The 16,511-nt window shown below is 34.2% G+C and overlaps 2 protein-coding genes across 6 annotated transcripts in view; one reads left to right on the forward strand and one right to left on the reverse strand.

Moving 5' to 3' along the window:
* The window catches only part of LOC128861866 (uncharacterized), a 210,558-nt gene that overhangs the window by 169,822 nt on the left and 24,225 nt on the right, over positions 1-16,511 (forward strand). The gene's annotated exons all lie outside the window — the stretch shown is intronic.
* LOC128861897 (uncharacterized) lies at positions 4,153-5,526 on the reverse strand. The gene is made up of 2 exons (XM_054100278.1): positions 4,525-5,526; positions 4,153-4,450 (listed from the first exon to the last, which is right to left on the reverse strand). The coding sequence occupies exon 1, from the start codon at positions 5,485-5,487 to the stop codon at positions 4,543-4,545; it is 945 nt and encodes a 314-aa protein (XP_053956253.1). The 5' UTR covers positions 5,488-5,526; the 3' UTR covers positions 4,153-4,450; positions 4,525-4,542.

Genomic DNA, 16,511 nt, shown 5'->3' on the forward strand with positions numbered 1-16,511 from the left:
ATTTAAAAAAAAACCGCACTATTTCAAAACCGCATAAAAAAAAGCCGCATAAAAACAGAACCTACTGTATTAATAAGCATTGTTTTGCTTGAATTCAATTCACATATGTATTTATATTTGTATATGCCATCTTCCTGTGTGCCTGGTAATGAAGCGTTTTGTATACAGAATTGTTTGATTTGTTTGAAGGGATATGGGCACCAAGTGTACATACGCACATACAAATATGTACATGAGTATTCAAAAGAAATTTGTTTTAGCATTTGTGAGGCAGGAATTTGATCATTAGGTTATTTACATGAAATATAAGGCGATGCTCGTGAGGTAGGTCATGTTGCTTCAGTGCACACATATGCGTGCAACATATACATATTTCATAAAGATGCAATTGAACTTAGTTGTCCCATATATGCAAATACGTTTCATTGAAGTTTTCCTTTATTTATTTTAAAGTTTCATACTATCTACAAAATGCATACATACAAATGTATGTATATTATTATTCCCTGTAATAAAATGTAAATTGAAAAAGATTTGGTTTGCCAAAGGAACAAATAAATGCATATTCAAATGTAAATACATATGTCGATATACCAAAACACTTGTATGCTATGAATTAATTTCGACTCAAAAAATTAGTAAAAATTTTCATCAAATTTGTTTAGTTTTAAATTTACTAAAACGCACATACCAAAATGTGAGACGTCGTTTTATAATGAATTTTTTTAAATTAAATCAAAATATTAAAGTTACTTTGATTTGAAATGTTGGCGCATATAATAAATATTCAATCATTTTTTCTTCATCACCTTTGTCTGAAAATACAAATTGAATAAATTTTCGTTTATCAAGGGAACATAAAAATGCACAAGCAAATACTTTGCAAAATGCCGTCGGCTATTCGTCAATTTGATTTCCTACAGAGTCCAAAAACTGTCCACAGAGAACGTTAAATATAGAGAATTCTCACGAGCTACGAATAGTGTGAGTTGTCAAAAATGAAGTGAAACCGCGAACACTATTTCACCTCGCTTAACTCGAAGGCGGGGAAGTTCTTAACAGAGCTGATTACAGTGAATTATGTACAAGTACATTGGCTCTGCTCAGTTTTTGGTTTCTGTAGGAAATCAAATTGACGAATAGCCGACGGCCCTTCAAACAAATCAAACAATTCTGTATACAAAACGCTTCATTACCAGGCACACAGGAAGATGGCATATGCAAATATAAATACATATGTGAATTGAATTCAAGCAAAACAATGCTTATTAATATACACATATGCATGTGCATACAACCGCACACACAAGGCACTCACTTTATTCCTCAAAATGCGTATGTCATTCAAAGCTAAAATTCTATGCCTAGCGACTACAAGAACAAAATGCAGTCATAGACGCAGGCGTAGCGGCCATCATTCTAGTTGCCATAGCACTGAATAGTCGCGGCGGCGCCGAACAGTTTCAACTATTGTACTGTACAACAAAAACTCATCATCAAAAAATTCATTGATAAATTCGAGCTCATACCTACTTCTAAGAGCAAGTACTTTCATTCATAAAACGAGCCGCCCATATGTCAATTTTCTCGACAATTCGAAAATAGTCAATATTGGAATATTTCGCGTAGAATTATTTGCCAATATTTGATAAATCTTGAATTTTTGTCAAGTCGAGTGCCCGCGGCATCGTACATATGTATGCATCAATATATGTATGTAAATATGTCTTTCTAAATGCTCGACAGCCGCAGCTGCTGTGCGTCAAGTGCGCGCATGAGCATACAGTAAGTTGCAGAAGAAAACAAGTAGCTTAAAAAAAAGGTCTGATTCGAACATTTTAATACTAAGAGAAAATTTGGAAACAATTATTTTATGTTAACTGATAGTAGGCAAATAGTTAATTAGTAGATTACTTTACGTATGTAATTGAATTGATAAAAAGTGCACAAAACCTATGCATATATCTGCAAAGTTAGAAACTTACTCTGAAATCAGAGCATTTGAAGGTGCCTGTAAACATGTCAACAGAGAACGTAAATTCATAGAGAAGGCGCAGGAACGAATGGACAGGTTAAATGTCAAAACACATCAAAACGAGGGTAGGAAATTAACATAAGAGAGTTAACATAGCGGAGCGTAGTCAACATAGCGGAGCGTAGTCAACAGAAATAAATATAGCGTTTGCATTGAAATGTAATATGCCATGATTTGATGTTAGGGAAAAGAAAATAACAGCAGATTTGTACATTTTTCTTTCATGCTTATTTGCCGTCGGCATTTTGCATGCGCAAATGGATTATTTCTTGTGAGATGAATAAATTAATTCTAAGTAACGCAATAGCACCGTAGGCCTAAGTAGCTAGAGTGCTCTATCAGTTAGTGTTATATTTCATATTTCTCTAATAAATAATAATAATAATAATTCTAAGTATATGCATGCACGAATATGAAATTTTAAGTATCTCATTGACTAAATTGTATTGAATTTAGGTCTATTATCAAAATTATTCAAATATCATAACACAAAAAATAACTTTGTAAACCATTCATTTACATCAAGGTTTATTATTCAGCAAAGTGTTGAATTAATATAACATCTACCATCCATATTCATGTGGGCAGAAAAAAACATGACTTGCCTCAAAACCCAGCTCATACACCTCTCATACAGATCTACATATAAAGAATTCAAAGCAAATAGACAAACGTATGCAAACATATTTCTAATATACATATGTATGTATGTATGTATGCAAAAATCACATTTCTTTTTCATGCTTATTTCCCGTAGGCATTTTGCATGTCTATGTATTTCTTGTGAGATGAATAAATTAATTCTAAGTATATGCATGCATGAATGTGAAATTTTAAGTATCTAATTAGCTTAATTGTATTGATATTAAGTGCATTATCAAAATAATTTCAAAATATCCACATAAAAAATTGGCTTTGTAAACCATTCATTTGCATCAAAGGTTATTATTCAACAATATGTGTCCTTTTTAAATTTTTATATCCATATATATGTATATTCATATACTAAATAGATATAACATCTACCATCCATATTCATGTGGGCAGAAAAAAATCTTGACCTGCCTCAAAACATAGCTCATATGTATCTACATATAAAAATTTAAAAGCAAATAGACAAACGTATGCAAACATATTCCTAACATATGCAAAAAAACTCATCTAAACGGTATTCGCGTACATATACATATGTATGTATGTATGCATATACATATGAATACATATGTTGGGACAACGTACATATGTACGTAAAGGTTTCTATTCTAAGCAAAACAATGAGTATTCGTATATACCTACATATAACCGCACATACTTACTTTATGCCTCTACATGTGTATGCTTCCAAAACTAAAATTCTAAGCCTAGCGACTACAAGAACAAAATGCATTCCTAGGAGTAGCTGCTGCGGCCATGATTATTTAGCCGCGACGGCGCTGAACAGTTTCAAATATTAAAAAGCACAACAAAAACAAATTCATTGATAAGTTCGAGCTCATATTTCTACGAGCAAAGTACTTTCATTCATAAAACGAGCCGTCCATATGCCAATTTTCACGACCATTCGAAAATAGTCAATATTGGAATATTTCGCGTTGAATTATTTGCCAATATTTGGTAAATCTTGAATTTTTGTCAAGTCGAGTGGCCGCGGCTCCGTATATATGTATGCATCAATATATGTATGTAAATACATATGTGTATATGTACAATGCTGTGCCAATGAATGTGCGCTGCGCCTATGAATGCGCGCTGGATTTCTTGATTTCTGTCGCAAGTGCTCGCAACCTCATATGTATGTATGTCTATGGAAGTTTGTAGGCATGTATTTATGTGTATGCGTGTTTGCTTTTGCACGTCCATATGAACGATTTTTCATATGCAGATGTTCATTTGATTTAGCTGAACGAATATATTGATTTTGTAAGGAAATCCTGTCGAATTAAATTATTGGTATATGGTCATTTAAGTTCTTCTTACCAAATAAATATTATTATCCTTAAGAAAATGAAATACTAGTTTTTTTAATTTTAATTTTTTATTTTTATTCACAAGTAATTTAAGTACTCTTATATGTATATGTATGTATATATATTATACTATTATATATACTATAAATAATAGGTATTTACATTTCCTGAAATGAAAACAAAAATTATATAAAATTGTGAAAGCACGAATTACGAAATTGTTCTCATACTATAACAATTTCTCACACGACTTCGATATTGACATCGATTAAGTCAATGCGATTTACCTGATTTTTAAAACACTACTCTCAATCCATCGTGATTAAGTGAAAATTGTAGTGGTTTCAAAATCTAGGCTCAGGTGCTACCTGAAAAAGAAGATAAAAGGAAAACCTGAAAGATAGAGAAAAATCTGAAAGATGCAGAAAACCCTGAAAAATAAAAAAATCTGGAAAATAGGAAAAATAAATATAAATGAATACATATAAGAATAAACAATAAATAAACGCTGGTTTTACTTACCCTAAGGACCTGCGCAACTCACCTTGTTGGACCCTGACCTACAACGTACGACAACTTTTTTAGTTTATCGTTCCGCTTCTGACACCTGACTTGGGTATTTTCTTGCCGTAAAAGCCATTTCGCATTTTTGAATAGAAGTACATATATCAAAAAATCGAGTAGCTTGATGCGATGATCCTGACATTCGCCAGATAGTGCGAACCAATGGGGAAATACTTCTTCGGTTTTTTGTTTTATAACCGGCAACATTAGATTGCGAATATTACCTACGTGAGCATATTTTGCAAAAAGCTGACGGTACCACATCATCTGAAGGCGACACACTTCGAATACCCTGTCTTCAGGATTCACCAGTCTCAAATCGGTGTCATCCGTGAAATTTGTAGACCTTATCAGGGCTTCGGAATGCAATTTTAAGTCTCCTTGTGTTTTCATCATAATGTGGGCGCATTTGTCGCATTTTAGCTTACACAGTAATTTTTGGTAAATACCATAGCCAGTGTAATAACGCTGCACCTGTACCTCAGCTATATTTTGTTCTTCGGCAAAATTCTCGTCTCCTACCTCTATATTTTCTAAAACGAGTTGCTCATTTAGCGGTTCTCCTACTTCTTCCTCCAGATGATGATCCTCAGTCCCTAAATTCCAGTCTAAATTAATATCATCATCATCTTCGCAATTATTGCCTTTGTTTTCGAACCGCTGTCGTAAAATTTTCATAGATATCAATCGCGCTACTATATACTGTACTTCGTGTGCTGTGGGATGAGTATTAATACCCTGACTAGCTCGGACCCGATAAAAGAAATTTTCTAGACAATCTTGGTTTAACTTTCCAAGGAAAATAAATTTTAAATTTTGATGCTGTTGAAAAAGTTCCTCGCACAATTCCAGCATCGATTTTATGGTAGTACGAAAACCTTGGATACATTTAATAGTGGAATATGCACGCATTGTAGACATTGGACTAAAGAACTCGAAGTAACTTAATAGTCTTTTAACTTTGCCTCTATCATCCCGCTTCAGGGGAGACCTTAATGGATTTGTTGACTGGAAATGCTTTGCATCGAGTTCATCAAAAAGATCGTTCATTTCTTTAACAAATATCTGCGTGGGCTTGGCAAAATTTATCAAGTTTTCGTCATTACCAAATAAATTTTGACTACACATCATGTCAATACCTGACGCTACCGAATTGCTCAATACTTGTGTTGCGCGTGAAACGCTCATTTTTTCGAAAATGCTTGGATAAATATGAGCCTCCGTCAATTTTTGGCAAATTTTAAAATTGGAATTCTTTTGATCAATATCAAATAACTTCCTAATGACCTTAAAGCTTGCAGTGCCATGAGCGGTTGGAATATCATATTTCATAAATACATTACGGATGGACTTTATGAGATGGCAATAGTCAAACATACAAAAAATTTTATTGTTTTCGTGCATGAAAAAGGTGTTAATTTCAGAAATCTTCAATTGATTAAATAAAGTTATATTCGCGGGCCCTTGATCGCAAATCATAACTTTTATATTCAGTCCAATTTTCGTAATTGCGGAAATGTTACTCATCACAATTTGATGTAACTCTGTACCATTAAAACCATTTTTGGAAATATAGTAGGAAAATACATACTTCCACTTAGAGCACAACCCTTTAACCATAAAAACACTACATTTGTTCCCTATTCTGCTTTGACGTTGGCCTTCCCCATGGTCCACAAACCCATCAATTATATCCCTACTTTTATTATAAGTAAGATCTGGCTTGATGCTCATTTCATCAAATAATAAAATGCATATGCGTTCTGTGCCGGACATTTTGCTAGCAATTTTGCTTAAATTGTTAACGACATTGGCATCGAAACCTGGAACAACATACCTGATGGGGCGCCAACGCAAAAGAGATGATTTGTGTGGTAAACAAAAACCTAGATCGTCACGCATAAAAGAATATGCTTTAGTGGACATATAGTTCAATTTTTATTTTTTCTTCATTGTACATACATATATGGAGACATAATAATAAATTAATTTACTTACCCAAGTTTAAAGTTGGAACCGCTCCATTCTTAAGATATTTTGGTCCCACGGCATCCTCCTCAAAATGCTTAATGCATACAAATGAATTATGCATTGGCATTTGCATTGAGGGTGAGATCCTCAAATTCTCCTTCCACAAATTTAATAATTCCCGATTTTTGGGAAATGCAAACGAACGAACATTTTGTTCACTATAACACTCGCGAACACGACATTTCGAAGCTTTAGGCATATTTTTCTTTTAATTATTACTTATTAACAATTTAAAAATGTTTGCTTCACCGCGCACGTGCACTTCCAATTGACTTTCTTTTCGAATTAAAATTCAAACCAAAGTTCAATTGGTTACAAGCATTCATAAGAGCTTTTCATTAATTTGGCGCAGTTTTCATATATGTACATATATACATTTATCCAATCAAAATCAAATCTAATGCAATCATACATTTTTTCCGATATTTGGCGCAATTTTCATATATGTAAAGCTAATATACATATGTCCTTTGCTAATATACGTATATAAACATGCATACATAATATTTCGCGCAATTTTCATAACTTAATTACATACATAGGTATGTCCTATGCTAATATAAGTATATAAACATGCATACATACAATTTCGCGCAATTTTCATAACCTAATACATATGCTATGCTAATATATAATATGTATATAAACATGCATGCATACATGCATTTCTTTTCGAATTAGAATTGAAACCAAAGTTCAATTGGTTACAAGCAATCATGAGAGCTTTTCATTAATTTGGCGCAATTTTCATATATGTACATATATACATTTATCCAATCAAAATCAAATCTAATGCAATCATACATTTTTTCCAATATTTGGCGCAATTTTCATATATGTAAAGCTAATATACATATGTCCTTTGCTAATATATGTATATAAGCAATCATACATACAATTGCGCGCAATTTTCATAAAAAAACCAAAAAGAACAAATCTGTAAACATGCATACAAATCATATGGACATATCAAATGAACAACTCTGTTCTATACGCAAGCAAATGTAAGCTAATGTAAACTACATTTTTTTACATTAGCGTATCACTCTCTCCCTCTCATTTCTCTCCGGCAGCCATATTAATTAATTTCCTACTGTTAACTTGTGCTGATTTCATTTTCCTACCCGTATTTTGTTAGGAGGAACGGGCCGGGACTGCGCCTTCTCTATGAATTTACGTTCTCTGATGTCAAGGGTACTGTGCATACAATGCTGTGCCTATGATTGTGCGCTGCGCCTTTGAATGCGCGCTGGATTTCTTGAGAAGTTGTACCGTTTTATTTTGAGCTGTGGCTGGTGAGCATATATGTATACACACAGCATATACATTTTGATTCAGTTGAAGGGAATTCAACAAAGTTTTACAAACACCAGACAGACAGACATAACATACACATGGTAGAAAAAGTCTGCGTTTACCCACTGTTATAAAGTATTAAAATAATTTAACGTGTTTATCTTAAAACTCTCAGTTATTTCTTTTCACTTATTTCAAAGAAAATTATTCATAGAGGTTATGAACAACATTTTTTGGAGTTTGAGCTGCGTCATGTTCAGATAACGGGATTGTAGTACAGTTACTTAAATAGGCTAAGCAGAAAAAGTGTGCGTTCATTTCGAATAGTGACGATTATTTGCATGGCAATTACGTTAAATTAAATTTTAAATCATTCATGTAGTTGACGCGGTTAAGAACAAATCTAAAGAGGGAAAAATTGATATTAGAAATACATTTTTTGTTACTATGGACCAAAGGCGAAAAGAAATAGATATTGGTGAAAGGAAAATCATTGTAAGCTTGTGGCAAAATAGTATGAGCTATCGGGAAATCGCGAAAATTGCTGGGAGGCAATACTCCTCGGTCCAAAGAGTGATAAACAACTTCAAGCAAACGAATTGTTTGGAGTCTAAGCCTCGTTCTGGGCGTCCAAAAAAACTGACGGAAAGAGAAGAACGCAACATAACTATTCTTGTGAATTCTAATCCACGACTAACAGCAAGCCGAATTTCAAAAGACATATAAGTAAAATACCAAAAGAAAGTACATCCAGATACAGTAAGAAAAATTCGAAAAAGAATCGGATTTCACGGCAGAGTGGCCCGAAAAAAACCCTTCATATCGCGAGTAAATCGACTTAAGCGGATGGCTTTCGCCAAGGAATACGTAAACAAGCCACCTGAGTTTTGGAATAGTGTGATTTTTTCAGATGAGGGCAAGTTTTGCATTTTCGGGATAAAAAGTCGTAAAATTATTTGGAGGAAAAACGGAACGGCACTTGGAAAGCAAAATCTGGTACCTACGGTAAAGCATGGGGGAGGAGGTGCCATGATATGGGGGTGTATGGCTAGTTCGGGCGTTGGAAATATGCAGTTTTTTGAGTCGATAATGAACAGACATGATTATCTCGATATTTTAAAAACGAATTTGTGAGAAAGTACAATCAAACTGGGACTCGGTGAAAGATTTGTTTTCCAACAGGACAACGACCCGAAACACACAGCAGGGATTGTTAGGTTGTGGTTGTTGTATAATGTTCCAAAACAACTTCGCACACCCCCACAATCACCTGACCTTAACCCCATTGAGCACTTATGGGACATTCTAGAAAAAAAAAATACGAGAGCGTACAATAACTAGCAAGGAAATGCTTAAGAACGCGCTTAAAGAGGAATGGGAACCCATAAGTCCAGAAATAACAGCCAACCTAGTTGGATCAATGAAAAGACGCCTCCTACAAGTCATAAAAAGCCGGGGATATCCAACTAGCTATTAATTTTAAAACATTTCTATGATCTTAAGCCTTTTATTTTATTATTATTGAAGTGAACGCAAACTTTTTCCGTTTAGTTTGAATGGCCTTTTTAATTTTATGTGATCTCATTTTAAATTTGATTTTGTTATTGGTAGCGAAATATGTGTGATAGTTACGTTTAAGTGAACTTAATAAAACTCATTAAAAAAAATTTCTGAAATATTTATTGTTTTGAACTTTTTCTAATGCAAAGAATATTTGCATAGGTGAACGCAGACTTTTTCTACTATGTGTATGTATATAATTTTGGATGATTTGGAAAATTCAAATATATAGGTCATATCAAAAAGCTACCTAACATTCTATGCTTCTAATCACCAACAAATCCTTATCGACTGCTGCTAAATTTACAGAATTCAGCCGCTTACTGTTAACTTTGGTGAAAAATGTGGCTGTGGTGTACCTCGCGCGCAAAACGAGTACCCCTGAAAAGTGCTGCCTTTTCAGTCATTGAGACTTCTCTATATTTAACGTTCTCTGTAGACCGTAACTCGGCTCTGAGCGGATTTGACAGAATCGACTGATAGGCTGACGTCACTTGTGGTCACTAAGCGGTTTATTTACGAAAAAATTAAGATTAAGATTGTGTTAGTGATATACGAAAAAAATTAACCAATGGCACTTCATTGCCGTCTGAGCAACTACTGATTGGACGATTGTGCAGAATTCGGCTGCCGAATACAAAAGTGGTGTGGCGCCAAAGTTCCCCTCACAATTTTCTTTTTCACCATAGCTAAATACAAAACCTGGTAATCTATCATCCTAGACTCTGAGTATCTTTTTCTTTCCAAAACTCAAATTACCACTTTAAGATAGCCGTTTTTCTTGTATAGATTTGAATGGAAAATAAATATCTTGTATTTTATTGGCCAATTCCCGCTACTTGTTGCCACATATTGTGACTCTACTGGTATCGACTTTTGTCACATTTTCTTACAACTCAAGGGGACTCATCATGGCGACAATGCTTGATGTTATTGTGTTAGAGTGAAGCCACTGTGAAGGTCGGTAATACATTTTTGCTCGTAACTTATTTTACAATATTAAGAATTTTTTGCGCACACAAATGCCCACAAACTGTTACTTTTTTTTATACAACCTTTGGACACATTCGCGTGTGTCCAATGTTGAATTTTTCTAAAGCAGAAACGATACTTTTTTATTTTTTTAGAACATCGGCTTGCGAAATCATTAACATTCAACATTTTATTGGCAACCCACTAACCCACGAATAGCTTTGACTCTCGCGTATCTTGAGATAGCCATTAGGCTGTCTTAGAACCTCTTGCGTATGAACGCAAGAAAATTTAAAAGAACTGAATAGCTGAAAGCCCCATCTTTATAAAAAAAAATACAATGCTCCTTGCTCCCAGTAATAAGCAGTAAATTCTCATGCGACAAACTGCAAAGTAATGTATAAATACGTAATTTTTTTAGTAATCACTTCCAAAACCTTTTTGTACATTATTTGTGTGTATAAATCTTAAAAAAAATTAAAAAAAAAATTGCATTAGAAGTAGCTAAATATTTATTGTATTTATTGTAAGTTTCCGCTGGTATATCATTTAATAGGCTTAAGTGGAAATTTTTTGAATTAACACCAGTTGGTAAGAAAATTTATTAAAAAAATTAACACATAAAGATTTCACACGGAAAGCTTTCTGAAGTGCTGCTAATTTTTAACACTTTAAATTTTCGCACCAATTATTTGATATTCGTTCAGCATAAAATGGTAAAATAATTTGCCACAATAAACAAAAAAATGGAACGATTTCCATTTCTTATGCTTTCCTCGAAAGGCGGAAGGCGCTGTTGGTCGTAGAAAATATCGCAGAGCAAGTTCAATCAACTCGTTCCAAGTGGCATTTGCTCAGGCCATTTCCACAGATGTCACTTTGTGGAAATTACTCTTATATTATGGCAATTACCAAGGCAATGAAGATCGCAAAAAAAAGTTGTTGTTATTACTTCAAATATTATACAATATTTAATGGTATTAACTTTTCATGGCCAGAGTTCATGTAAGTGCAAAGTATAACCCCAGTAAATAATAACTTTAATGACAATATAATTTGAGTAATATGAATAATAAGAGTGTGTCCATATTTGAGTAAAAACACCATTTAATCCAAAATGGAAAGCAAGCAATTCCCAAGCAATCGGTAAAACGAAAGTGCAAAGAACATAACATTTAAACCTGCTTATGGATTAGCAAAAGTTTTTCGATTATAGTCCATTGCGCATTGAATGAAATAGCGCTTTTTTAAGAACCGGACAATCCAATGAATCCAATGGACTATTTTTATAAGTGACCATATACCTTGGTAAACCTAATTGTGAACCTAAAAGTAATTAAATTTAGCTCTAAATAATGCTGCCAGATTTGTATAAAATTAATAATGAATCAAGAATTTTGTTATACGAATGAATTAAAAGGAGATTTGCACTTCGCCCTCACGGCCATTTGTGCGCTCTACTCATCACAGTACCTCATCTAAAGCTCATCCAGCTCTCTGGATAAACCTAAGATGGAACTGGTTTGGGCCACTAAGAAATTTAGAGTATCCGTAGTACCACCACAGTTTGAAAAAAATCAAACAAAATATTTTGATGCTGCAGTGAATTTGAATATTTTTTTGTCCTGTGCAAAAAAGAGAGCAAAAATTATGTGTATGCCGGAGCAGCACTTCTGTTTGATGATTCATATCAGCAGTGAAGAAAGCATAAGAACAAACCAATCAACTCCGTGGGTCCCTATCAGCAAAAAACAAAGGCACTAAAATAAAAGAAAGCACGACAAACGAAACAAAGCAGCACACAGGGCATCCACTAATTTACGACCACAAAACATGACAGCCTGGGCAAGGCAATAAAGAAACTACGTTCTTAAAAAACTAAATAAACAAAACTTAAAAGAAATGTATATATGCGCTCAGCGCAAAGCTCAAAGTCCTTAACGCTTTTCAAAGGCCATAACTTCCGTAGTACGTGTCGAACATTTCCTTCTTTTGTGCTCATCAAAAGTGACTCAAAAAATCGCACGTGTGTAGAGGTGTTCTATGAGCAAATGAACATTTATTATTTGTTTTTTTTTTTTGTTTTGTTTGTTTATTAAGTTTCGTGTGTGGCGTGATTTCAGCCACGAAATTCATTTCTGACGCCTCAATGTAAATGGCACGTTCGGCCTGTCAACGGCATGCAACCGATTGATGTCGTTTTGCATTTTAATTATTCGCACACAAATACAACAAGAAAAACTTACATTCGCGTCCTAATCGTTTATACTCAAAAGCTTATAAGTTAATATTTATTGGTAATTAATGTCTACTCGTTGGTGTGCCAAGTGGTTGTGGCAAGAATTTATTCGCCTGAACGTGCATTTGTTTTTTTTTTATTTTTTTCGTACGTAGATAATTTTATAATCACTTATGAGTTGCCATTTTATTTAAATTTATCTATTTGGCTTCTCATCGGTTGAGTTGATTTGTGCAGCTGCGCATGAAATTTTCGCTAATATCCGTCTACTGAAACTCCGCATATACCTTTGCATGTACCATGTAGAGAATTTCGCTAGTACTGAGCAGGCGAGAATTTCATTATCTTTCATTTGCTTTAATTCGTTTAAATGATTTTTCAACTGGTTTGTAAGATACACGGGATTAAGTGGAATCACTTTGTTTTTTTTTTTTACCGAGTAATGGTAAATTGGAAATATCTCAAAAGTTTATCCCTGCAAAAAACAAAATAACTCGACTTGCGCCATCAGCGAATGATTCCGCATAAAAATTGAATGGTTAGTGGCATGTAGAACGCCAAAAAAATTAAAATTTGTGAACCAGTGTAATTAGCACTAACGAAATCTTCGATCTTTTTAGCCACATTTTGTCTTCGCTTTAGAAATGAAGAGTTTGTTGGTTCATGATTTTGTTATTTCTTGATGGAAAATTTGTTTCAAGAAGAGCTTTATAAGGAAATTCTCGAATGACCCAGAAAGTCTACATGCGATGTGTGCAATAAAAGCATAGGCAGAGAGCACAAAATTTAAATGATGTAACCATATAATAATTGTTAATCCATCTACGAATTTTGGATATTGGCCTTGCTTTATCGTCCCAAGCGCGGTGAATTGTTTTGGTTGGGTCTTCCATCTTTTTAATCTGCCCCTCAGAAAGTAATTGACTGATGTTGGATTCAAATTTATGCAGTTTCACAAGTCGTTGTTTCAGATGGGTCAATTCTTTTTCCAAGTGAAACAAACGACAGTCAGTAGATGATCTGAATAAAAGTACGATTAAATAAAAGTACACTTTTTAAATAAAAAGAGGACTTTCTCAGTTTGCGTAGAAAAGTCAACAGTTCCATCTCGTGCTCTTTCCAGAAATGCAAAATGTCAATAGGATTCGGAAGAGCATCACTTCAATACTTCGCCCTCTTCCAATCTGGCTCGATCTCGAAATCCGTTGCCAAAAAGTGATACACGCAAACTTTTCCTCCTGGTGTCAACGAAGTACCTCATAGTTTCACCCAATCATTATTTTCATTTCGTCTTTCGGGATTGAACACACCTAACACCCTCTTTTGCCCACTTATTGTGGCACAACAAAAACAGTATTACCTACTATCATTTTTCGCAAAAGTTGCCTTTTTATGTTTTGACCACTTGTTCTTTAGTATTTGCTTTAAAATAAAAAGTAGCTTTTCCAAGAGGGCATCAAGGATTTATTAAGTGACTCAAGATGGCCGACACAGGGTAAAAAAATAGGCATCTTACATCACATTTGATTATTGTTCCATGCAAAATTTCCTAAAAGTAAAACACTTGAAAATACCTTTTAAAATATGAAATGAAAGTAATGAAACAAGCATTTTTGAGTGGGTACGAGCGCTTTTCATTACCTTTACGGTACCCTGGCTGTCCCTACAAACATTTTATTATCTGATCCATGCCTCTTCTCTTTTATATAAGTGCATTCCTCTATGTTATACATGCAATCATTTCTCGCTGTATTCATATTTCGATAGTTCGGAACTAGTACCAAATTCGATTGAAGAAACCTACATCAACAAATTCTCGCAATAGTCGAAAGAGTAAAGCATTAGCGTACTTCAGGTGGCTTTGGTTCGATTCAAAACAAACACAAACGATATTTTCTATACTTTATTTATTCTTTAATGTCTCTTATTTGTTATTTATTTATAAAAATATAACAAAACATACTAAATCAAATTATTTATAGGCATAATTAAAAAGTTTAATGAAAAAGTATTTAGAAGAAGCAAACTCAATCCCAATAGATTTGTAAATAGTATTGAATTCGATCAGAGCTCTCATGTCGAATGCATTCCTTGCACACAGAGTTCTTATACCGCCAATAAGGAAAAAATCTAAATTACGAAGCGCTCTAAATGAGATACTAAGATAGATTCGCTCCAGAAGGGAGGGGCAATGCACAACATCTTGAATTATATCAAACACGAAAGATTGCAGAGCTTTCAAACTGATAAGTAGGCATCTAGAATAGTATGAGAGCAAGAGATATATAGAGCATAACAGTATTAAGCCTTTTTCTCTAATCTTACACCATACAAATGCTAATGTGGCATAAGTTTCGAAATTATATAATTAATAATGTCTAGTAAAAGTGAACTTTGCATCAAAAATGACTCCTAAGTCCAATATTTCACTTGTCGATGTCAGACAACGCAAAAGTTTATCCCAATGATAATTTCCCCATTGGGAATCACAAACAGTTGTGAACAATGTGAATCGTTTAAGGTAAATTTTCCGAAAAAGAATTTTCTATATCCTCTCAATAATGTGAAAGTGTGCTATGTTTTCAAGCTCCCCTAAATTACACATTGAGCAAGTTTTATTTTCTTTGTGAAATCTGTTGTTATATAAAATTATCATGTCACCTCATGCCCCTCATAGCCCTCATTAACCACACCTTTTAACAAGCCTAATTTCTTACATATCCTACCAGCAAATAAGGCTTGTCGTATATGCACATTCATCCTTGCCTGACTGTGGTTTGTTAAAAGCAATTTTGCAACTTCCTCCAGCTTTCTGATTGTATGTTATCTATTCGCCAGATGACATCATGAGATTTACTGAATAAGTTCCTTAAATCTCTAATCCAATTTATTTACTATCACACTCTTTTTCACTATCACACTCTCAGTGGTCGCTTCTCCCAACAAGCCTATCGTAGTGGTTCGCAATGGACGAAATCGTATAAGTTCTAAACCAGTCATTTATTTCACGATTTCATGATTTCTCTGTAGGGTATGTGCCTGCATTTCTATGTTTAGATGTTTATATGCACCTGCATGGGACTACATACCATCCGGTCTCGTGCGTTTCCAGATTGAACGTTTAGTACTTCTAGTATGCAAATCTAGTCGTAGAAATGCGTTTGAATTAATTTATGTTTGTAAAGAGTGGTTTTTAAGAAGTAAAGAAACTTGTATGCAAATAAAATACAAAACATAAATCAATATACAATACATACTTACTGTATAATATAATAGTACATATATGATATAGTTGACAGTGACATCCAATTTGTAATGTGCATTCGGATGTTGTTCCAAAAATGGAGGGACTCTCAGTCTTATGCCGCCTTTGAACGGCAGACGACTTGTTCATGAAGAGCTTTTTCATAGTACTATAGGTTAGCCATCGTCTGCCGAGGAGCGACCGCTATTAGAAAAAACCTTTTCTATCGTTCTTGTAATTCGTGTCCATAGTAGTCACCACCGAATGGTAGTCACGCACAAACCCATTCTGCCACGGCGACCGCCGTTAAATGACTATCAGAATTAACTTAATATAGAGTTTTACAGGAACATCCCCACTTTAAAGTCACAAAAATAGATGAATTCGAAAATAAGTGCAATGAGACCACCATGAACACAGGTGAGCTGGCGTCTGCTGCTTGACTGCCACGGCACCTTTTTTTCCATGCGTGATCGTGCGATCGAAGCTCATAGAAGTATTTATAGTAAATAACTCCTCTGACCTCCAGTTTTATCTCAATCAGGGATTGTTTACTTTAATTTGAGGCCCTTGCCTGGTGGATAATATTTTTGTGCACAATTT

The sequence above is a fragment of the Anastrepha ludens genome, chromosome 2 (assembly GCF_028408465.1).
Source record: "Anastrepha ludens isolate Willacy chromosome 2, idAnaLude1.1, whole genome shotgun sequence".
Classification (NCBI taxonomy): Eukaryota; Metazoa; Arthropoda; class Insecta; order Diptera; family Tephritidae; genus Anastrepha; species Anastrepha ludens.

Bases quoted from the DNA above. Each gene is read 5' to 3' on its own strand.
- LOC128861897 (XM_054100278.1), bottom strand. From the start codon at position 5,487: ATGTCTACAATGCGTGCATATTCCACTATTAAATGTATCCAAGGTTTT.